This window comes from Miscanthus floridulus, chromosome 10 (assembly GCF_019320115.1).
Source record: "Miscanthus floridulus cultivar M001 chromosome 10, ASM1932011v1, whole genome shotgun sequence".
Classification (NCBI taxonomy): domain Eukaryota; kingdom Viridiplantae; phylum Streptophyta; class Magnoliopsida; order Poales; family Poaceae; genus Miscanthus; species Miscanthus floridulus.
This window is the reverse complement of record NC_089589.1, coordinates 139,345,998-139,368,361: the sequence shown is the minus strand read 5'-3', so window position 1 is coordinate 139,368,361 and position 22,364 is coordinate 139,345,998. Positions and strand designations below refer to the sequence as shown.

The 22,364-nt window shown below is 44.6% G+C and overlaps 1 protein-coding gene and 1 long non-coding RNA gene across 15 annotated transcripts; one reads left to right on the top strand and one right to left on the bottom strand.

Moving 5' to 3' along the window:
- Positions 1-698: 698 nt before the first annotated feature.
- LOC136485855 (uncharacterized) lies at positions 699-8,155 on the bottom strand. Of its 4 annotated transcripts, none has more exons than XR_010766585.1 (4): positions 7,712-8,155; positions 7,471-7,590; positions 1,128-1,548; positions 699-847 (listed from the first exon to the last, which is right to left on the bottom strand). It is a non-coding gene; the product is annotated as an uncharacterized lncRNA (long non-coding RNA). The 4 variants fall into 4 exon arrangements; XR_010766584.1 differs by having other exon boundaries at positions 1,445-1,548; XR_010766582.1 differs by having other exon boundaries at positions 699-1,548.
- Positions 8,156-11,011: 2,856 nt separating this feature from the next.
- LOC136487357 (uncharacterized) lies at positions 11,012-14,437 on the top strand. 11 transcript variants are annotated; one of them, XM_066484517.1, is made up of 9 exons: positions 11,022-11,684; positions 11,774-11,917; positions 12,008-12,185; positions 12,326-12,590; positions 12,691-13,185; positions 13,348-13,448; positions 13,626-13,727; positions 13,805-14,094; positions 14,188-14,437. In XM_066484517.1, exons 3-5 carry the CDS (start codon positions 12,174-12,176, stop codon positions 12,816-12,818), a joined length of 405 nt encoding a protein of 134 aa, XP_066340614.1. In that variant the 5' UTR covers positions 11,022-11,684; positions 11,774-11,917; positions 12,008-12,173; the 3' UTR covers positions 12,819-13,185; positions 13,348-13,448; positions 13,626-13,727; positions 13,805-14,094; positions 14,188-14,437. The 11 variants fall into 11 exon arrangements, with proteins under 11 accessions (XP_066340618.1, XP_066340617.1, XP_066340616.1 ...); XM_066484521.1 differs by lacking the exon at positions 12,691-13,185 and having other exon boundaries at positions 11,012-11,684; XM_066484519.1 differs by lacking the exons at positions 12,691-13,185; positions 13,348-13,448 and having other exon boundaries at positions 11,018-11,684; positions 13,805-13,903; positions 13,987-14,094.
- The last annotated feature ends 7,927 nt before the right edge of the window (positions 14,438-22,364 follow it).

The following is a 22,364-nucleotide window of genomic DNA, read 5'->3' as shown; positions in this document are numbered from 1 at the left end:
GTTAATATTGCCATGGTTTTTTTTGTGTTGCTATAGGCTACCGCTGATGCAACGGCCTAAAAGTGTTGCAATATACAAAATTGGTTGTAATATACAAAATGCTCCACGCATTAGACTACCCCTGATGCAACAGCCTAAAAGTGTTGCAATATACCAAAAATGGTTGCAATAGATAAAATGCTCCACGCATTTCTAAATAATGTATTCTATTGATAAAAAAAATGTTCAACAGAGGATTTGATCCCAGGAACTAAAGTACAAGCAAACACTCATCTACCACTGAGCTACTGAGGTGTGTTCAATATTAAGCCGCCTTTATATTACTTGTTTACATGATGAAGATGACTAATTCACTTCATATGTCAACAAGGACGATAACCATCCGCATCTTCCATGACAATTTCAGAAAACAAAAAAATTGTCCAGCTTGCTGATATTTGTGCTTATGATAGAAAACAAACATGAGTATAACAGTTTAAAGACCAACTGCAGCTATTCATTATCCCGGACAATAAGACTATTTTCAAAAAAAAATACAGAAAAACATCACTGTTGTACAAATGATAAGTATTTAAACAAAGAAATCATCTTCTATGCTTTCTACCGCAACTGGTGCAACAACTCCATCGTCAATGTAGGTGTCATCTTCGTCATCATCATCCTCATCAAGTAAGACCGCATCATCTGGTTCGAGAACCTATCAGCTACATACATCACATGTTTGTGCATAGAAGCTAGCAGGTCTGTGTACACTATCAATTGATTTTTAGAAGAAAAAAATCTCTTGAATCATCAGCTTGTCAGCTTGTTGTTAGTGTTGCTCTTCCAACCCACCTCCTAGAATAATCTGTAAAACAGATCACCAAGCAGCAGCTTCTAGAAATTAAAACGAAGTATTTGAAGTTGAAAACTTCGATAATTACAGCTTTGGTCAATCAGAGAAAGACAACACAAAGTGCTTTGACAACATAGCAAACTAAAACAAAATGTGATGAGTGTTGGTGTATGAGTGCATTGATCCTTAGATGGCAAATATTATATGACATGGGACTAAAATCTGATGGTTTAACATGAGTAAAAATAATATAGACCAACTATTTTCATTGAAAGAGCCAATCATTTCTTACAGTATTCAAGAAGTGTCCCATAGCTAGCACTGGAAGTTATCTATGTCCACACTGTAAAAAACCACAGTTACATAATGTGAGCTACCTAGCTGCCCTACTCCAGCTAGCATAATATACTTCCAAATCCCCCACTACTTTTCAAATAGGATAGTACTATGTATTCTGAACACTAAACTTGTCCAAAGAGAAACAAGCCTAAATATTGTAATGTTGAAACAATAAATTCACAATGCCTATGCATCTGAACAGTGGGAAATTCTGAAAGTAAACTTATTGGAAAAAAGTAAATTCACAAAGTTATGGTAATTGTAGCTTACAACTCAACAGTCTCCAGTGTAATCCAAAAACAGTGAAAGGAACCTGTTGTTGCATGGACGGTCATCATTAGGCCCTCAACAATGCCAAATTCCATGTTGATAACCTGCAGACCATGAATGTATATTAGCATGTCAAGTAATGAGTAGTGTGTTAGCAACAAGGAATTCGGTAGAAGGAAGAACTGGAATCGGAAGGAAATAGGCAGCAGGAAGTATACAACAAACGACGACGAGTACTCTGATTTAGAACCAATTGTGATTGTTACCGTTCTCCATGCCTCTCTCTTCCCTTACAGCCTACTAAATACATTCTCTACACCTGCCACATTGGGCCGACTATCCTTGTATTGGGCCTGCGCACTCTCTTGGGCCTGACAGGCCGAGCGGCCTCCTCTTCAACTCCAGGCGCGTCAGCTTCCAGCACGTCATCCTCCATTGTCACAGGCACAGGCAGGGACCCGCTGCTAACATTCCCCCCATCTTCAGAACCAGCATGACCCCATGCTGGCGCTCGTGGGAACTGTTGGCGAAGTTGCTCGAGCGGCTCCCAAGTAGATAGCTCCGGCGGTGAATTTGACCACTGAATAAGACCTTGGGCCACCGGGCGAGCGCCGGATGTCCAGCGTCGTTGGAGCACCCGAAGCGGAAACTGAAATGGCCGCAAGTCAGAAGGTAGTGAGGGTGAAACCTGCTGAGGGCCCGGAGATGAACGAAGCTGTGAGACGTGGAAGACTGGATGAACAGCAGCGTCTGGTGGAAGAAGCAGCTTGTAGGCGACTGGACCAATCCTTTGAAGTACTTGAAATGGTCCAAAGAATCTGAAGGATAATTTGTTGTTGGAGCGGTGGAACAGAGAAGATTGTATATATGGTTGAAGCTTCAAGAACACCATGTCGCCCACAGAGAACTGGCGCTTAGAGCGGCCTTTATCAGCTTGCCGTTTCATGCGAGCCTGAGCACGGAGCAAGTGCTGTTTGACAACAGAATGCATGAGCTGGCGATCAGTCATCCACTTGTGAAGATCAGGTACTGGAGCCACCTCATCCAAGTTCACCGACAATAGTCGTGGAGGAAAACCATACAAGACCTCAAAGGGGGAACGGCCTAAGGCAGAATGTGTAGAGGTGTTATACCAAAATTCAGCGAGTGACAACCAGCGACTCCACTGAGCTGGGCAAGTGTGCACAAAGCAGCGAAGAAAGGTTTCGACACACTGGTTGACGCGCTCTGTCTGGCCGTCCGTCTGTGGATGGTATGCGGAGCTGAACTGAAGCTCGGAACTGGCAGCTTTGAACAGACATTTCCAGAAATGACTTGTAAAGATGCGGTCGCGGTCTGAAATAATGGCTCGAGGAAGACCATGAAGGCGATACACTTGGTCCATGAAAAGTTTGGCAACAGAAGCTGCTGTGAAGGGATGACGAAGGGGAATAAAGTGTGCAAACTTGGAGAATTTGTCCACCACTACTAAGATAGCATTGAAGGAACCAGACTGTGGCAACCCTTCGATGAAATCCATCGTGATCACTTCCCAGGAGACAGATGGCACAGGAAGGGGCTGCAAGAGACCTGGGTATCGTGACCTGTCCGGCTTAGCTTGCAAACACACTGCACAGGACTGAACATAAGCCCAGATGTCTGATTTCATACCGGGCCAGAAGAATAGAGCTTTAATTTTGCTGTATGTTACCGGAGCTCCTGAGTGACCCCCCAAGGGACTGCTATGCAGAGCAGACATAATTTTCAGTTGCATGGGCTTGTTGGAACCGAGCCACAGACGGTTCTTGTATCTGATGACGCCTTGGACCAAAGAGAATGGGGGGGTGGCTGTCGGGGCTGGCAGCCAGCTGAGATAACAAGGCCATAGCAGTTTGATCAGAGGTGTATCCCTGTACTACTTCATCGAGCCAAGAGGTGGAGACTAAAGATATGGCATAGCTCCGTGTTGTGGGCACGCGGCGAGATAGAGCATCGGCCGCGCCGTTCTCCGAGCCTTTCTTGTACAAAATCTTATACTGTAAGCCGAGTAACTTGGAGAAGACCTTCTGTTGCCATGGTGTGTGGAGCCTCTGTTCATTAAGATGGACCAAGCTGCGATGATCAGTGTGAATAAAGAACTCGCCTTGAAGCAAGTAGTGACGCCACTGTTCAACAGCCAGCAAAATAGCAAGATATTCCTTCTCATAGACCGACAGCCCTTGATTTCGGGGACTGAGACCCTTGCTGATGAACGCTATGGGGTGCCCATTCTGCTGGAGAACTGCTCCAATTCCGGTACCCGAAGCGTCTGTTTCAATGTGGAAAGGCAAGGTGAAATCTGGCAACGCCAAGACAGGTGCAGTACAGAGAGCCTGCTTGAGGACCGAAAAGGCAGACTCATGAGTGGATGTCCAGACAAACAACTGATCTTTCTTCAAGAGATCGGTGAGAGGCTTGGCAATAATGCTGAAATGACGAACAAACTTCTTGTAATAGCCGGCAAGGCCCAGAAAACCACGGAGCTCCCGAACGGACGACGGAGTGGGCCATTCGAGGACTGCTTGCACCTTGGCTGGGTCCGTGGATAGACCTTGGCTGCTGATGATATGACCCAAGTAGGAGATGGACTCTTTAGCGAAGGTACATTTGGAGAGCTTGAGCTTCCACTGATCGGCGCGTAACCACTGAAAAACTTGGCGCAGATGGTGTACATGGGCTTCAAAGGAAGGGCTGTAGACGAGGATATCATCAAAGAAAACCAACACGAAGCGGCGCAAGCCCGGAGCCAAGGTACCATTCATGGCGCCCTGAAATGTGTCGGGTGCGCCAGTAAGACCAAACGCCATGACTCGGAACTCATACTGACCCAGGTGAGTCTGGAAGGCGGTCTTGAACTCTTCACCTTGCTGTAACAGGATTTGGTGGAACCCGGCTCGAAGGTCCAATGTGGAGAACCATTTAGCATTGGCTAGCTCATCCATCAACTGATCAAACACTGGTACAGGAAATTTGGACTTCCTGGTCAGAGCATTGAGATGTCTGAAGTCTACACAGAACCGGTAGGAGCCATCTTTCTTTTTAACAAGCAAGACCGGCGAGGAGAAAGAACTAGAGCTTGGCTGAATGAGGCCCTGGGATAACATTTCCTGAACTTGAGCTTCAATTTCATCTTTGAGTTTGGGGGGGGTATCTATAGGGCCGAATGAAGACTGGCTGGGCGCCAGGCAACAGAGGGATCTCATGGTTACAGACTCGAGAAGGTGGAAGAGATGTTGGTGGCTGGAACAAGTCAGCAAACTCCTCAATAATCTGCTGGATTGGAGCTGGCACACTGACTAGATCCTGAGCTGAAGAAGAAGTAGGAACGGTAGGATCAATGTGCAACAACAACTGGTCCGGTTCCTCAGGCAGTAACCCTTGCAACAACTGGGTCGTGCCAGCATACGGAATTGCCATCCACTTCAATGCCCAATGAACTTGCATAGGACTGTAGGTCTCTAACCAATCCATTCCCAAAATGGCATCGAAGGTACCCAGCGGTAGCACACGGAAATCAGTGGTAAAAGAACATGAGCCAACTGTCCATGGAACTTGGCGAAGCATCAAGGAACTCAGCAACACACCACCACCAGCAACTTGCACACAGCCAGATATAGCAACTGAATCTGAGTGATGTAACTTAGCAGCTGTAGTGGTACAGATAAATGAAGAAGAACTTCCTGAATCCACCAAAATGTGTACTGGAATACCCGACATGGAACCCAGCAACCGGATAGTACGAGCAGCTGGTACCCCAGACACGGCAGACTTGGAGATAGCCAGAAACACCTGTTCCATTGGTTGACCAGCCGAGTCTTCGACAGCCTGCACAGCATCAGGGTCCAAGGATTCCCAAAGAGCATCAACTGCATGCAGGATTTCTGGGGCACACCGATGATCCTTAGTCCACTTGGCGTTGCACTTGTAGCATAACCCCAATGCTCGACGGTACAATTTGACAGCAGCCAGAGCACCAGATGCTGAAGATTGTGCCGTGGGAGCGGTGGCTGCAGGCTTCGCCACGGGCTTGTCGACACGAGGCGGAGGTGTGGGAAGCGGCAGCGTAGTCCGTGGTGCGGCCTTAGAAGACCACTCAACAGATGCTGATGAACGGAACAAAGACGTTGCGCCCGCCTGGCCAGCCACCTCCTCCTGCACAAGAGCCATGCAAATAGCAGCATCGAGTGTCTGGGGTCGAGAAACCAGAATCATAGCTTTGAGGTCGGGCCGAAGGCCATCGATAAAGCGCAATGTATAGAGCAGGGGATCAGTAGAAGCAGAATAAGATTTGCGGCGATCAATTAACACAGAGAAACGCTCGACATATTCCGAGACCGTAGAAGTTTGCTTGATGTGGAATAATTGACGGATTAGTGCTTCCTTCTGATCACGATCAAATCGATCGTGCAAGGCTTGACAGAAGGCTGTCCAATTTGCAGTGGCTGGGGTGTTTTCGATGGATTCATACTAGTTAGCAGCGGCGCCTTCCACATACATGGTTGCGACGCTAACCCAAAGGGAAGGATCTACGGCGTACATAAGGAAGTAACGCTCGCAGCGAGAACGCCAGAGGCGTGGATTTGCGCCATCAAATTTAGAGAATGGAAGTTTAGGAAGACGACCAATTGGATGGGAAAAGTCATGTGTGTCGAGCGGGGTTGGATGGCGAGGAGTAGAAATGGGTGGCCGAGGAGGAATGTAAAGCGGCGAGGGTGGGGGGCGCGGTTGATGCGGAGAAGGATGCGGAGGCGGAGGAGGGTACGGTGGCGCCGGTGGACGGTACGGAAACTGTGGTGTCGAGCGTGGATGAAGGGGAGGAGGAGGAGGGGGAGGAGGAGGCTCGGATTGCTTACCCATGACCGGGACGTGAGTCCAGACCGCCCCGGTCCCGAACCCACCATCCCGGTGAGACGATGCCTCGCCATGCCCACTGGGCGCTGAGGAAGAAGCGGCGACGACGGAGGGCCATTGAGGCAAACCGTCGAACACCTTAGAGTCGCGACCTTGGGAGAGCTTCTGCATCTCGAGCCGCAGGTCGTCGACGAGGGCCTCCATCTCGGGCCGCCAAGTACCCAGGTCCGTGGAGGCCACCTCGAGGGCGGAGACTCGGTCGTCGCGCTCGTCGCGGAGGGAATCGATGCGGACGGCCTCCAAATCGGTAACGCGACGGCCGATGGTGTACGCCGTGTCGGCGCTCGCGAGCTCTAGGGAATCGAGGCGCTTATCGACCGCAGCGTCACGGGCGGATCGGCTGAGCTCGAGTTCGGCGAAGCGCCGCTCCCACTGGTCATTGTGGTCGTTGAAACGACGGCCGAGCTCGTCCTTCGACTTCTGGATCTCCTCCAGGATCAACTTGAGATTCGGCTCCATGGCTCCCAGAGAGCGTTGGAGACGGGTAAAGTGGGTATGAGGGGGATCGGGATCCAGGACTCGAACAGAAATCTGATACCAATTTGTTAGCAACAAGGAATTCAGTAGAAGGAAGAACTGGAATCGGAAGGAAATAGGCAGCAGGAAGTATACGACGAACGACGACGAGTACTCTGATTTAGAACCAATTGTGATTGTTACCGTTCTCCATGCCTCTCTCTTCCCTTACAGCCTACTAAATACATTCTCTACACCTGCCACATTGGGCCGACTATCCTTGTATTGGGCCTGCGCACTCTATTGGGCCTGACAGGCCGAGCGGCCTCCTCTTCAAAACATAGTGATACTGCAATGGCAGCACTGGAAGATACTCGGCATCCAAAGGGCATGGAACTCTAAGTACAAAGGACTTGCATCTTTTATCATTTTGCAATTACAGTATGTCAAATTATTCTATTTCATAATTTGAACTTACTAGCCAATCAATAAAGTATCAGATACATTTACGAATCAATATATATTCACTTTTTTACAGAAACTACGACAGCTTATGCAAATATATAGATTAAGGACAATATCCAAACGCAGAAAAAGAACAGATGAGGACACGATCTACCTCAACTGAAATAACCGTGTACCTATGTGTGTGAGAGAGAGAAGGGTGATTCGTTCATCACCTGGGTGATGTGGAGGCGGCATCCATGGGAGGACTCACGGACATATACGACTTGCCGGGTTTCACGCCTTCACCTCAACACCTGCAACATATAAGAAAGATTCAGAAAAAAAAGATGGATCAGGCCATGGACAACGAATGGAGTTCTTGGGATGCAGCAGCTTCTCCCTCATGGCAAGATCTGCTGGTGACCATGGTAATACCTGGGACCCTAATACCTGTAGTAGTCGCCCTTCATCTTGACCTTGGACTCAGAGGCGCTGGTGGATGGGACGAGACGGGAGTCGAGCAACGCGAGGATGTCGTCGTAGATGCGGGCGAGCTCGGCCTCCACCACGAGCAGTAGGTGCGGAGAGAGGGAGCACGCGTGCCTGCGTAACATGGAGCTAGCCGGCGGCGGCGCTGCCGCCGCCGCCGCTGCACCCGCGCCATGCCAACGGAAGGGGCCGGAGCTGCCCGCACCCGCGCCGCACTACCGCCCAGCCTTCCTTCCTTCCTGGCGTTTATGCAGCGACAGTGGCAAGCAGATGGGGCAGAGTCCGTGCGGCTGGGGGAGGGCGCCGGTAGCGGAAGGGACTGGGGCGGCTGCGGCGTGGCTTGCGGTGGTGACTCGTGGGTGGATGGAGTGCGGTGGTGGGTGGACAAAGGAGGTGAATTTGGGACGAGTAGAGACGCAGACACGGGCGGTGGAGAATTTTCAATTGGCAGAGACGCGCGTGGCACGGCGGGAGAGGGAAAAAATTGACGGCGGCTGAAAAAATTGGTGATAGGTAAAGGCAAAATAAAAAAAATGATACCCCACGATTCAATGTCACACGATTTTTCATGACATATGATGACTTAGAAACCAAATTTGCAAAGTAGAGTACGCATACATTTGAATTTTCCTTCTAAATTCATCTTTAATCTTGAAATGTATTTGTATGTTCATAAATATATCTTTTTTCTACGACGTAGAGTACACATACATTTATAGGATTATATGTCCTTGTGCATGATTCACTACCGGAAACCAGCACTTTGCCGAGTGCCGGAGGCTTTGCCGAGTGTATTTTATCGGGCACTCGGCAAAGACAGTCTTTGCCGAGTGCCAAATAAAATACACTCGGCAAAAAAAAAAAACACTCGACAAAATGCGTCTTTGCCGAGTGCCTTTTTTCTGGCACTCGGCAAAGATGTATTTTGCCGAGTGCTATTTTTTTGGCACACGGCAAAATGCGTCTTTGCCGAGTGCCTTTTTTCTGGCACTCGACAAAGATGTATTTTGCCGAGTGCCTTTGTTTTGGCACTCGGCAAAGATGTATTTTGCCGAGTGCCTTTGTTTTGGCACTCGGCAAAGAGGCATTTTGCCGTGTGCATTTTTTTTGGCCCTCGGCAAATCAGTTTTTTAAAGCAATTTTTGAGGCCCTAAATGAATTCAAATGAAAAACTTTTCAACTACAAAGTTGTATAACTTCTCAAGATTTACAAAGTTTATTTTGGTCATTTCTTCATTTGACAAAGCGACAATAATGTTGTTTATAAAATCTACATCTCTCATATCTCTCATATTAGTTTCATGAAAGTAGAAGAGAGATATATTAGATTTGTGAACAATGTTACTACCACTATGTTGGATGAATAAATGACCAAAATAAACTTTGTAGATCTTGAGAAGTTATGAAATTTTGTAGTTGGCAACATTTTGATTTGAAATCATCTTGTCATGCAAAAACGACGTTTGAATTTGAAAATTTGAAAATTTGAATTTTTCAAAAGACCTTGGATGGAAAAACTTCCTAAATGAAAATTGTAGATCTCGAAAAGTTAAGAAACTATGTAGTTGACAACTTTTTGATTTGAAATCATCTTATCTTGCAAAACTACGTTTGAATCTCTCAAATTTGAAATTCGAATTTTTCAAACGACCTCGGATGGAAAAACTTCCTAAATGAAAATTGTAGATCTCAAAAAGTTATGAAACTATGTAGTTGACAACTTTTTGATTTGAAATCATCTTATCATGCAAAACTACGTTTGAATCTCTCAAATTTGAAATTCGAATTTTTCAAACGACCTCGAATGGAAAAACTTCCTATATGAAAATTGTAGATCTCGAAAAGTTATGAAACTTGGTAGTTGACCACTTTTTGATTTGAATTCGTTTAGGGCCTCAAACAAGCAATTTACTCTCGGTTTAGTATAATATATGAGGATAGATAACGGAATCTAGACACAAGTGTCAGTGTAGTGCAGTGGTAGAGTAGCAGACCCGCGAGAGAGAGGTCATGAGTTCGAATCCCGCCAGCCGCGTTAGCCGAGAATTTAGCGCAAAAAATGCAGCGCCTTCAATGGAGACGGGCGGGCACTGGCCGGTGGCAGCCTCCCCCGAAATTTTTTTTGCTATTATTTTTGGGTTTTTTCGCATTTTTATTTTGCTGAGTGTAAATCTTTGCCGAGTGCTTTTCCGGCACTCGGCGAAGTCTTTGCCGAGTGTTTGACAAAAAACACTCGGCAAAGTCTGTTTGCCGACTAAAATTCGTCGAGTGTCGTTTGCCGAGTGTTTTTTAGGCTTTGCCGAGTGCCCCTAGCACTCGGCAAACCTCCTGATTCCCGTAGTGATTGTGTATGGCATAGTGATCCACCATGGAATTTGACTAATGAGTGGTGTAGCCATGTGGGCACAGTGAGAGCTATTAGAGAAAGTTTGTGTGTTAGGCTTTGTTTGCATAAAAATTTTGGAACTAATTTGTTATTTTTATAGTCAAAATGATTTTTTGCATGTTGGTGGAAAATAACTTCATATTATACAGTGGGTACCTCTAACAAGTTTTAAACAAATCATAAAAAACATATTTAGGAACATAAGTTTCACTCTAGCCCATATTCTCGAGATACTTTCAACGAACAACCAACAAGCTATCAATGTTGTTGTTGACAAATGCTGAAAACTATCCTATCCTATATATATATATATATATATATATATATATATATATGATTAAGTTATTTTTGTCAAATATATTTTTACTTTCCATTTATAAATTTCTCACTGTTACCACAACCTTAATTAATAAAAAAAACTAAAAATAAAAGCTATGACACCAATGTGGGTCGAACCTAAACCATGCGAATTCCAAAATTTAACTAGTGGTGAGTCCATAGCTGCTCCTGAGGAAGGCAATGAGTTGTAGCTTCTTTTTTTTTTAGTTTTTCTCCTCAGTTTTTTGTCTTATTTCCTATTATTTTTTTTCAGCACAATATAATTTCAAATGAAAAACTCATCAAAAGCAAAGTTTATAGGTCAAGCAAATTAAGATAAGTGGACAGTGGATAGTCCAATTAGCTGGTAGCTCAGTTGCTTCACGCGAAGGCAGCTGCCAGCCCAGCCCACACCCTTCAACAGGAAGTCTCGGCTCGTAAGTCCGTGAACGAGTTTGGGATTGAGGAAAACTTGCTCCTACATAAAAAAACCACTACGTAAAAAACGCTTTTTAGCAACGGAATAAATTTTTTTAGGGGCGGTTGGTGATGGAGCCGCTCCTACAGTGGCGTGTTCGGGAGCTACTAGACCAGCCGCCCCTACAAATGACACAGTAGGGGCGGCTAATAATACGAGCCGCCCCTACAAATGGGATCGATTTATAGGGGCGGCTCACTCACCAGCCGCCCCTGGTGTTACGATTTGTAGGGGCGGCTCAATCACCAGCCGCCCCTACAGATCACTTGTACAACAAATATCTCCCACCTCTCCCCCTATTCATCGGAAAAAAAACTCTCCCATCCGCTCCCTCTCTCGCTCCGTCCGTCTCTGCTTTCACCTTCCCCTCTCTCTCGCGGCGCGGCGCACCGGCCGGCGAACGGCGCGGGCGGGACGGCGGCGCACGGGCGCCAGCGAGCCCTCGCAGGTGGCCGTTGCCGAGGCTGCCACCCCCGACGCGGCTTCCTCCCACCGGTTCGCGTGCACTCCTGGGCTCGACGAAACATCGAAACCCTAGGTGCGTCTGCGCGCGCGTGGCCTCTTCCTCCTGGCGGCCGGCACATCTGCGTCGGCCTCCCGGCCGCCGCCAGCCGTCCATGGCCCTGCTCCATCCTCTGGCGTCGCTGCTTGCCGGACCTCGCACGCGAGGCACATCCGTCTCTGCCTTAGGTGTCCGGACGCAATCGACTTGCTTCTCCATGATGCGTTCGATTCAGGTTGCTCCTTTTTCCTTTTTTCTAGGATTTTTTTCTTCCTTCTCCAATAATCCTGCCGTCCGGCCGTCCGCTCGTCCCGGACGTAGCAGGCGGCCACACACGCGTCCAGATCCGGGTCTTCCACCTTCCTATCCCGGCTGCCCAGCTTCCACATTCTTCGAGTTGCAGGCGCCGCCGTGTTGGCCGATGGAGTCGGAATTGGATTCTAATCAAATCGAGAAATCAAATCCATGGTAAGTTACGAACTCCACGTCCGACTCGAATTCGATCTGGTTTTTTTCGTACTTATATAATGCTGGTGCCTTTGGGATAACCTCGACAAGCACAACAAGTACCTGATCTCGCCGAGCAAAGAAGCGCCTCGCCGAGCATAACCTGATCTCGCCGAGCGCCTGATCTTGCTGTAGACACCAAGCACCTGATCTTGCTGTAGACACGTCAACTTCGAATTCTTATCTCGACGAGCTGAGCAATGGTCTTGCCAGACACATGTTTGACAAGGTTAGCTTCCTTAATGGTTTGGTTATTGCTGGCCAATACGTGATTTCATTGTAATATGTGAAATTTGTTTTTTTTTTCTGGTTTGGTTATTGCTGCAAACATATTTGACTTAAATATTTTGTTTATTGCTGTTTTTTCAGATAATGGATCATATTGATGAATCAAGTGCTGTCGAGGATTTTGATAATCGACCCTCAAAGAAAATTAAATGTTCTGAACCAGAATTTTTGGATTCAGATAGAAAGTTGAATAGTGATCCAATACCTTCACCTGCATCTCCAAGCATCCAGAAATTATCTCCAATTATTGAATTGGAAGATAAGCAAGCGTGTGAAATAGATGATGATCAGCAATTACAAGATGACAAACAGATCAAAGTTGATACATATGACTATGTCCCACAAGGTAAATTTGTCATCTATATGTACTTTTGTGTCATCTATCCTTTTCATTGTAATACTGATTCATGTATCCCTAATTTCTTAAATTGTTTCTTAAATTGTAGATAAGCAGATGGCTGAATTAATAGATGATGAAAAACAGTTAGAGGACTATAAACAGAACAAAGTTTCTACATATGACTATCTCCCACAAGTTTTTTTCATTTATTATTTACATTTACACTGTCTATAGTTATTCAATTTATATGACAAGTTTCTACATATAATAAGGCATTATGATATTCAGCCAAACTGTCTATAGTTATTCAATTTATATGGCAATTATTTCTGGACATATGTGCTCAAATAATGATTGAAACATCTTTTGTATCTTGTAAGCATGCCATGTCAGAAATACAGATTGAACTTTTTTTTACACAAAATACAGATTGAACTTGAGATAATAAGAAGAATTGATTCTTCCACCTTAACTGAACCGAGCCTGGTCCAAAAGCGCTTGAAAGAACTCATGCCATCTTGTATGATTCAGCAGAATGGGGATTTGGGTTTTCTACAAACATAGAGCAGCTAGCCACCCAGCTCGATGTAACTCCATCCAGGTTTCTTGACTAATCCTAGCTTGCTTATTAACGTCCTGTAACTTCTGGCCTTCTTCCACTGCCCTAAACAACTAAGCATATTAGAAATTAGGACACAATGACCAGACTCTTGGGAGTCTAGGTTCAGTACTCCCTCTGATAAGAACTCTATGGATGAATCAGCGCCATGAACTCTGTGTGCACTAATTAGAGGAGCCGGTGTCACTGCTCCTATTACCGGGGTTGGGGTGCTTCCAAACTTGTATAATTTGGCTGCTGGACAGGTAATCCATGTGTTTCCTTTTTGGGTTTTTTAATTTGAGTTTCAACCATGAATGGTCATTCTGTCATGATCTGGCATCCAAATTTGATAATCAACTGTCCTTGTTTCTTGGACACACTTGTATCTTGTATTATTTGATCATGTTTGTTGCTTTCTAATTTTGCTTGCCTTGCATCAGTTCAACCCCCTTGTTATTCAGCCACAAGCCATGACACAACAGGCTACGCGACATGCTCGGCGTGTCTATGTGGGTGGACTTCCTCCAACTGCTAATGAGCAGGTAATTACTTGGATAGCTTAATTTTTTTTCACTTGTTCCTATTTGATCTTCTATATCCTTACCATATTACTTTGTAGGTGGTCTACCATATTACTTCACTGAGGCCCAAGTGCGGGAGTTGCTCGAGTCCTTTGGACCTCTGCGTGGATTTGATCTTGTGAAGGATAGAGAAACCGGTAATTCGAAGGGATATGCCTTCTGTGTGTACCAGAATCTTAATGTTACTGACATTGCCTGTGCTGCTCTTAATGGCATCAAGATGGGAGACAAGACTCTTCCTGTTAGGCGGGCAAGCCAAGGAGCGTCTCAGCCTAGGCCAGAGCAAGAAAGCATCCTGTTGCAGGCACAGCAGCAGGTGCAAATGCAGGTACAAGCAAGCACTTTTAGACTGATTTTAGTAGAATAATGACAATGTCTATATTATTATTGTTTCAATTCTGACTTGAATTTTTGTGAACAGAAACTCGTATACCAAGTTGGAGGTGCCCTGCCAACAAAAGTTGTATGCCTGACACAGGTAGTGAGCAGATGAACTGAGAGATGATGAGGAATATGATGACATTGTTGACTGGTAAAGCAATAATGTTCTTCTTGCAGTACCTGCTTTTCTCTATGCTATCAACAACTATTTGAACTTGGTGTACTCAGTAATTTCTATACATTCCTATAGTGGTTTAAGGCAAAGATGATGCAATCTGCCTTACTTTGTATTTCTATTTTTTTTTTCTTAGTCTGAGTTCTTTGTGTGCGGCTATGGTATGTTTGACGAAATTATGAAAATTCCCTTTCCATATAAAAATGGTTTGCTCCATATGTAAATATATCTGACATAGTTTAAGGCAGAACCAGGTTGGTTAGTTTACTTGTTTATCTTTAATGCTAATTGAAAAATATATATTCTGGTCGAATTTGAATTGTAAATTTAAATTTTTTTTGATGGAAAAATCATTTGTAGGGGCGGTTGGTACTGTAGCCGCCCCTACAAATCGATTTGTAGGGGCGGCTGGTGTTCCCAGACCGCCCCTATAAATCGATTTATAGGGGACGGCTACAGTACCAACCGCCCCTACAATTCGATTTGTAGGGGCGGCTGGTAACAGCAGCCGCCCCTACAAATAGATTTGTAGGGGCGGTCTGGGAACCGCCCCTACAAATGCATGATTTGTAGAGACCCTTGCATAGGGGCGGTTGGCCGAACCGCCCCTACAAATGCACTGTAGCCGCCCCTGGAAATGATATTTGACGTAGTGAACAAAAGAAAAGAAGAATCCTATTTTACATAAGTGAATCACTGCTAGCAAGTTCTGTGTTCAATCCCCATCATATGTGCCTTTTTTCAATTCATATGCTGGGGCACGCCGAGGGCACACATCAGCAGCAAATCAATAAAAGTACTTAAGTCCATATTTAATCACGTAGAAGTAATCTAATGGTAAGGCATGTCGATAGTTTTGTTGCAAGTGTTGGGTTCGATTCCTACATGTTGCAAATTTTTTTTCCATCCGCACCATATATATATAGAATATTTTTAGTTTTGCCATATATGCACCATATACATGTAACAAAGTAACTAAATTATTTAGTTCAAATAACTTAACAAATCGTCTTTTGTGTTTGATTCTTTTTGCAATCACATTTTTTTAATTTTTCTTTGCACTAAATATTGATAGCGGGCCTATTGTTTTGGGCTAACTAGAGTATAGAGTATGACGAATTTAAAATCGCACACGTGATGATCCAGATAAAATCGTCACGAGTTAGCGGGCCGGGAATATCTACCGGTGCACAGTCATGTCGAAAAATTCGTCAGTGACGGTTGGTAAATCCATCACGGATCTGTAGAGAACAGACCTTTGATCCTCGGCCAAAATGGGCTCTAGTCCCGGGATTTTTTGCGCCCGGGACTAGAGATACCTTTAGTCCCGGTTGGTGGATCCAACCGGGACTAAAGGTCCCTGCCCAACGGCTACTGCGCCAGACAGAGGTGGCAGGGACCTTTACTCCCGGTTGGAGCCACCAACCGGGACTAAAGGTATACTTTTACTCCCGGTTGGTGGTTCCAACCGGGAGTAAAGGTCTACTCCCGGGCCGTGGCTGCGCCCGGGGTTGGAAAGTTACCTTTAGTCCCGGTTGGATCCATCAACCGGGACTAAATGTTCTTCCTTTATAAATCGGCCGTCTCCTCCTTTCTCCCCGAGCCCGAGCTCAGCACATTTTGAAGCTCACTGCAGTAGTGTTCTTGCTTCCTCCCTCCCTCCATTGTTCCTCCATCCATTCTTCGATTCCTCCGTCGATTTCTTCGATTCCTCCGTCGATTCTTCAGTTGTAAAGGTTACCAATCTCATACTCTCATTTTTTACCATTTTCTTATGCCATTTTGTTCACTATATATATTTATGGTTCTTTATTGTGGTTTTTTTCATTTGTAAGCAATTTGAGCTCAAAATCACTTCAAGCTTGCATATTTACATGAAAGAAGGTTAAAGTATATATAAATATAAAGTTAGAAAATAGTTAGAAAATTATAGCAAATCCTTACTAGTTGAACTTGCGGACCGTGTTCAGGTCGGCGAGGATGTTCTCTGCCGAGCGGTAACGGACGTCAAGGAGGAGCTTTGATTCTACGAGGGAGAGCGACAACGGTCGTGGAAGACCGTGTTCCCTTCCTCGTAGAATCGGAGCTCTTCCTTGACCAAGTACGGTGCCGTCCGGTGGAGAAATGCTCGCCGAGCTGATCACGTAAGCAAGGTCAACTAGTACGGATGGTTATTTATTCACATGTCCCGATATCGTCGCAGTAGTCTGTCAATCACCGTACCTAAACGTAGTATATATAAATAAAAACTTAGAAAATAGTTAGAAAATTATAGAAAATCCGTACTAGTTGAACTTGCGGACCGTGTTCAGCTCGGCAAGCATGTTCTCTGTCGAGCGGTAACGGACATCAAGGAGGAGCTTTGATTCTACGAGGGAGAGCGACAACGGTCGTGGGAGACCGTGTTCCCTTCCTCGTAGAATCGGAGCTCTTCCTTGACCAAGTACGGTGCCGTCCGGTAGAGAAATGCTCGCCGAGATGATCACGTAAGCAAGTTCAATTAGTACGGATGGTTATTTATTCACATGTCCCGATATCGTCGCAGTAGTCTGTCAATCACCGTACTTTTTATTTTAACTTTTTATGAAATGAAAAACTTAGAAAATAGTTAGAAAATTATAGAAAATCCGTACTAGTTGAACTTGCGGACCGTGTTCAGCTCGGCAAGCATGTTCTTTGTCGAGCGGTAACGAACATCAAGGAGGAGCTTTGATTCTACGAGGGAGAGCGACAACGGTCGTGGGAGACCGTGTTCCCTTCCTCGTAGAATCGGAGCTCTTCCTTGACCAAGTACGGTGCCGTCCGGTGGAGAAATGCTCGCCGAGATGATCACGTAAGCAAGTTCAACTAGTACGGATGGTTATTTATTCACATGTCCCGATATCGTCGCAGTAGTCTGTCAATCACCGTACTTTTTATTTTAACTTTTTATGAAATGAAAAACTTAGAAAATAGTTAGAAAATTATAGAAAATCCGTACTAGTTGAACTTGCGGACCGTGTTCAGCTCGGCAAGCATGTTCTCTGTCGAGCGGTAATGGACATCAAGGAGGAGCTTTGATTCTACGAGGAAGAGCGACAACGGTCGTGGGAGACCGTGTTCCCTTCCTCGTAGAATCGGAGCTCTTCCTTGACCAAGTACGGTGCCGTCCGGTGGAGAAATGCTCGCCGAGATGATCACGTAAGCAAGGTCAACTAGTACGGATGGTTATTTATTCACACGTCCCGATATCGTCGTAGTAGTCTGTTATGTGTGTACATTCCCATTCTTCTGTTAATTTGCGGAAATATCATATGAATTACTTACCTGCCGCAGTAAAAGACGAGAACACAATGACCATTAAAAATATCATTGTTTAGAGATCTAGATAATTTTATAGTTTGTTAATTTTATTTGTTTATAAAAGGAGAAATTTATAGTGTATTAAAAAATGAGTATAGAGAGTAGATGGCAACTGCTTCCGGGTCCTCGGCCTCTCATGGGTTTCCAAAGCGACTTAGGCCGGGCCTTCCTCTCATTCCATGCGGCAAGTGTCGTGATGAGACGAAGATTGTGATGGAGTACCGAGTGAAGAAGGAGGGTCCCAACAAGGATCGTATCATCTACAAGTGTCCGGATCGCAATGTGAGTTATTTTATCGTATTTAATGATTATGGTTAGTTTATACCTATTTTCATGATGGTTGTGATTAAAGTTCTAATTTTTTGTTTTAATTTCAGTGGGATGGCAGTGGACGATGTTCAGGCTTCTACTGGGAGGAAGAGTATGTTGAACTCGTGCAAAAATATCTTGCACAACAGGCAGATACGGCGGCTAATGAGGCAGTGATCCAGCCGAAGAAGCCCAAAGATGTTGCACAATCGGGGGATCTGTCTGTTTTAGTTGAGATTGGTCGCGAAATCCTTGTGCTCCTGAAATGTATTTTAGCTTTAGTTCTTTTAGTAGTAGTTGGGATTGTCTACATTGTAGCGATGCTTTCATAAATTTGTATCTTTTGTGGTGGCACGCATATTGTATAAATAATTAATTATGATCTAGGTTTTAATATGATATTTATGTCATGTAATGCAGATGAGCCGTCATTGGATGTATAATGCTGATCGCCGCTCCCAAGAGTTCATTGACGGCGTGCATTCTTTGTTACGTGCGGCCGAGGCAAACAAACGCGACGGTTTCATGTGCTGCCCATGTGCCATATGTAAGAATACGGTGGAATATCCTTGCTCAAGGACTCTTCATTCACACTTGTTCAAGTCGGGTTTCATGCCAAACTATATTTGTTGGACAAAGCACGGAGAAACCGGTGTTATAATGGAAGAAGGTGAAGAAGAACAATAGGACGACAATGATATTATTCCTGATGGTGCGTGCTTCAATGATACTGCAATGGGAGAAGCTGAAGAAGAGGTAGCCGCAGAAGATAAGCCGGCTGATGATCTTTGTCAGGTCATTCGTGATGCACAAAGAGAATGTAAAAGTGAAAAGGAGAAGATCAAGTTCGAGCGGATGCTAGAAGATCACAAGAAATTGTTGTACCCAACTTGTGATGCAGGGCAGAAAAAGTTGGGAACCACACTAGAATTGCTGCAATGGAAGGCAAAGAATGGTGTATCTGACAAGGGATTTGGAGAGTTACTAAAAATCCAAAAGAAGATGCTTCCGGAGTACAATGAATTGCCCGCCACTACCTACGAAGCAAAACAAGTTGTCTGTCCTATGGGGCTAGAAATAGAGAAGATACATGCATGTCCTAATGACTGCATCCTATACCGTGGCAAAGAGTACGAGAAATTGGATGCATGCCCGGTATGCCATGCGTCGCGGTATAAGATCAGGCGAGATGACCCTGGTGATGTTGAGGGCGAACGTCCGCGTAAGAAAATCCCTGCCAAGGTTATGTGGTATGCTCCTATAATACCATGCTTGAAACGTCTGTTCAGAAACAAAGAACATGCAAAATTGTTACGATGGCACAAAGAAGACCGTAAGGTAGACAATATGTTGAGACACCTTGCTGATGGGTCCCAGTGGAGAGCAATCGACAGAGAATTCCCGGAGTTTGCAAATGACGCAAGAAACTTAAGGTTTGCTTTAAGTACAGATGGTATCAATCCTTTTGGAGAGCAGAACAGTAGTCATAGCACTTGGCCTGTTACTCTAAGTATCTACAACATTCCTCCTTGGTTATGCATGAAGCGGAAGTTCATTATGATGCCTGTGCTCATCCAAGGCCCGAAGCAACCTGGCAATGACATCGATGTGTACCTGAGACCACTTATTGACGAACTTCTCATTTTGTGGAATAAAGAAGGTGTACGTGTGTGGGATGAGTACAAACAGGAACACTTTGATCTGCGAGCATTGTTGTTCGTAACAATCAATGATTGGCCTGCTCTAAGTAATCTTTTAGGACAGTCAAACAAGGAATATAATGCATGCACACACTGCTTCGGTGATATTAGAGGTGTATTCTTGAAAAAATGTCGAAAGGTCGTGTACCTCGGCCATCGTCGATTTCTTCCTGCAAATCACCCCGTAAGAAAGAAAGGCAAGCATTTTAAAGGGAAGGCAGACCACTTGACCAAGCCTCGCAACCGAACCGGTGAGGATGTACTCGATATGGTCAATGATGTGAAAGTCGTCTTTGGAAAAGGACATGGAAGCCAACCTATTCTGAAAGACGCTAACGGTCACGCACCCATGTGGAAGAAAAAGTCCATATTTTGGGACCTACCCTATTGGCAAGTCCTGGAGGTCCGTAGCTCGATCGACGTGATGCACCTGACGAAGAATCTTTGTGTGAACCTGCTAGGCTTTATGGGTGTGTATGGAAAGCCTAAGGACACATTTGAAGCACGACAGGACCTGTGTTGTTTGAGAGAAAGAGACAACCTGCATCCAGAGAAGACAGATGATGGACGCCATTACTTACGTCCTGCTAGCTACACTCTAAGCAAAGAGGAGAAGGAAATCATGTTTGAATGCTTAAACAACATCAAGGTACCATCTGGATTCTCCTCGAATATAAAGGGTATTATAAATGTGCCAGAGAAGAAATTCTGTAACTTAAAGTCCCATGACTGTCACGTTCTCATGACGCAATTACTTCCAGTTGCATTAAGAGGAATTCTACCTCCAAATATACGTCTAGCCACCGTGAAGCTATGTGCATTCCTCAATGCAATTTCTCAGAAGGCAATTGATCCAACTGATCTAGCTAAACTACAGAATGATGTGGTTCAATGTCTCGTCAGCTTTGAGTTGGTGTTCCCTCCTTCCTTCTTTGATATTATGACACACCTCCTAGTTCACCTAGTCAAGGAGATTTTCACTCTCGGTCCTGTGTTCCTACACAACATGTTCCCCTTAGAGAGATTCATGGGAGTCCTGAAGAAATATGTTCACAACCGTGCTCGCCCAGAAGGAAGCATCGCCAAGGGCTATGGAACAGAAGATGTCATTGAGTTCTGTGTTGACTTTATTCCCGACCTTGACTCGATTGGTGTTCCTGAATCGAGACATGAGGGGAGACTAAGCGGAAAGGGGACACTAGGGAGGAAAACATATATTGGTACGGATGATGATTATTTCAATAAAGCGCACTACACAGTTCTACAGAACTCCTCTTTGGTAGATCCGTATATTGAGACACACAAGGATCTCTTACGATCCGAGTTTCCAGGGAAGACTAAAGCTTGGATTACGCATAAGCACATGGAAACTTTTGGCGGTTGGTTGCGAAAAAAATGTCAAGGTGATGAGAGCATCCATGAGCAACTGTATTTATTGGCTATGCAACCATCATGGCATATCGTCACATACAAAGGGTACGAGATAAATGGGAACATATTCTACACAGTAGCCCAAGATAAAAGGAGTACCAACCAAAACAGTGGTGTCCGCATAGATGCCACAGACCCGAATGGGAATAAGCAGACATATTATGGACGCATAGATGAAATATGGGAACTAGAATATGCACCTACTTTGAAGATCCCATTGTTCAAGTGCCAATGGGTCAAGGTGACCGGAGGCAGGGTAACAGTAGACAACGAGTATGGAATGACAACAGTAGACCTTAGTAATATTGGGTATAAAGACGAACCATTCGTCCTTGCCAAGGATGTGAATCAGGTGTTCTATGTCAATGATATGTCTACCAAACCAAAAAGAGGGAAAAACGATAATGACTCAACCAAAGAGCCAAAGCGCCACATAGTTCTTTCAGGGAAAAGAGTCATCGTGGGAATTGAGGACAAGTCGGACATGTCAGAAGAATATGAAAAGGATGACCGAATTCCGCCCTTCAAAGTGAACAAAGACTCTAGCATCTTGGTAAATGATGAGGACACTCCATGGTTACGAAGCGATCATAACCAAGGGACATACGTAAAGAAGAAGTTCACTGCTGTGCCCACTTGATGATATAGTGATTTAATATAGTGTGTGTTTGAGATATTATGTAATAATTGTGAATTCAGATGTTTATTATGTCATGTTTCAAATTAAATCAATGTTTGATTTGGTGGGATTTCTCTCTCAAAAAGGTAAATTAGGATATTGAGTGATGAAAAATTAAAATATTAACGTTAAAATGATGTGAAAATAAATTTCCTGTCCAAAACCAATAGTTTTAATAATTTTAATTAAACACTACATTTTTGCATTAACGAAATAATAAATATTAGTTACATTATGTTTTATAATTCTAACAAAAAATAAAAAAAGTTAGGTTATAGATTTTTCCTATGTGCAATAAACAAAAAGAAAATTCATATTTTTAACAAAATAATTTTATGCCTTTTATTTAATTTACTATGTATTTAACAAAAACTATTGCATTTCTATTGTATTTAACAAGACTATTGCTTAAAACAGGCGGGAAACGAAACTGCAGGCCACCTTTACTCCCGGGTGGGAAGCCCACCCGGGAGTAAAGGTGGGCTGCAGTTTCGTGGCCCGCCAAAAAAATCTTTTACTCCCGGTGCGTGTTACCAACCGGGAGTAAAGGTAGGTAACACGCACCGGGAGTAAAGGTACCT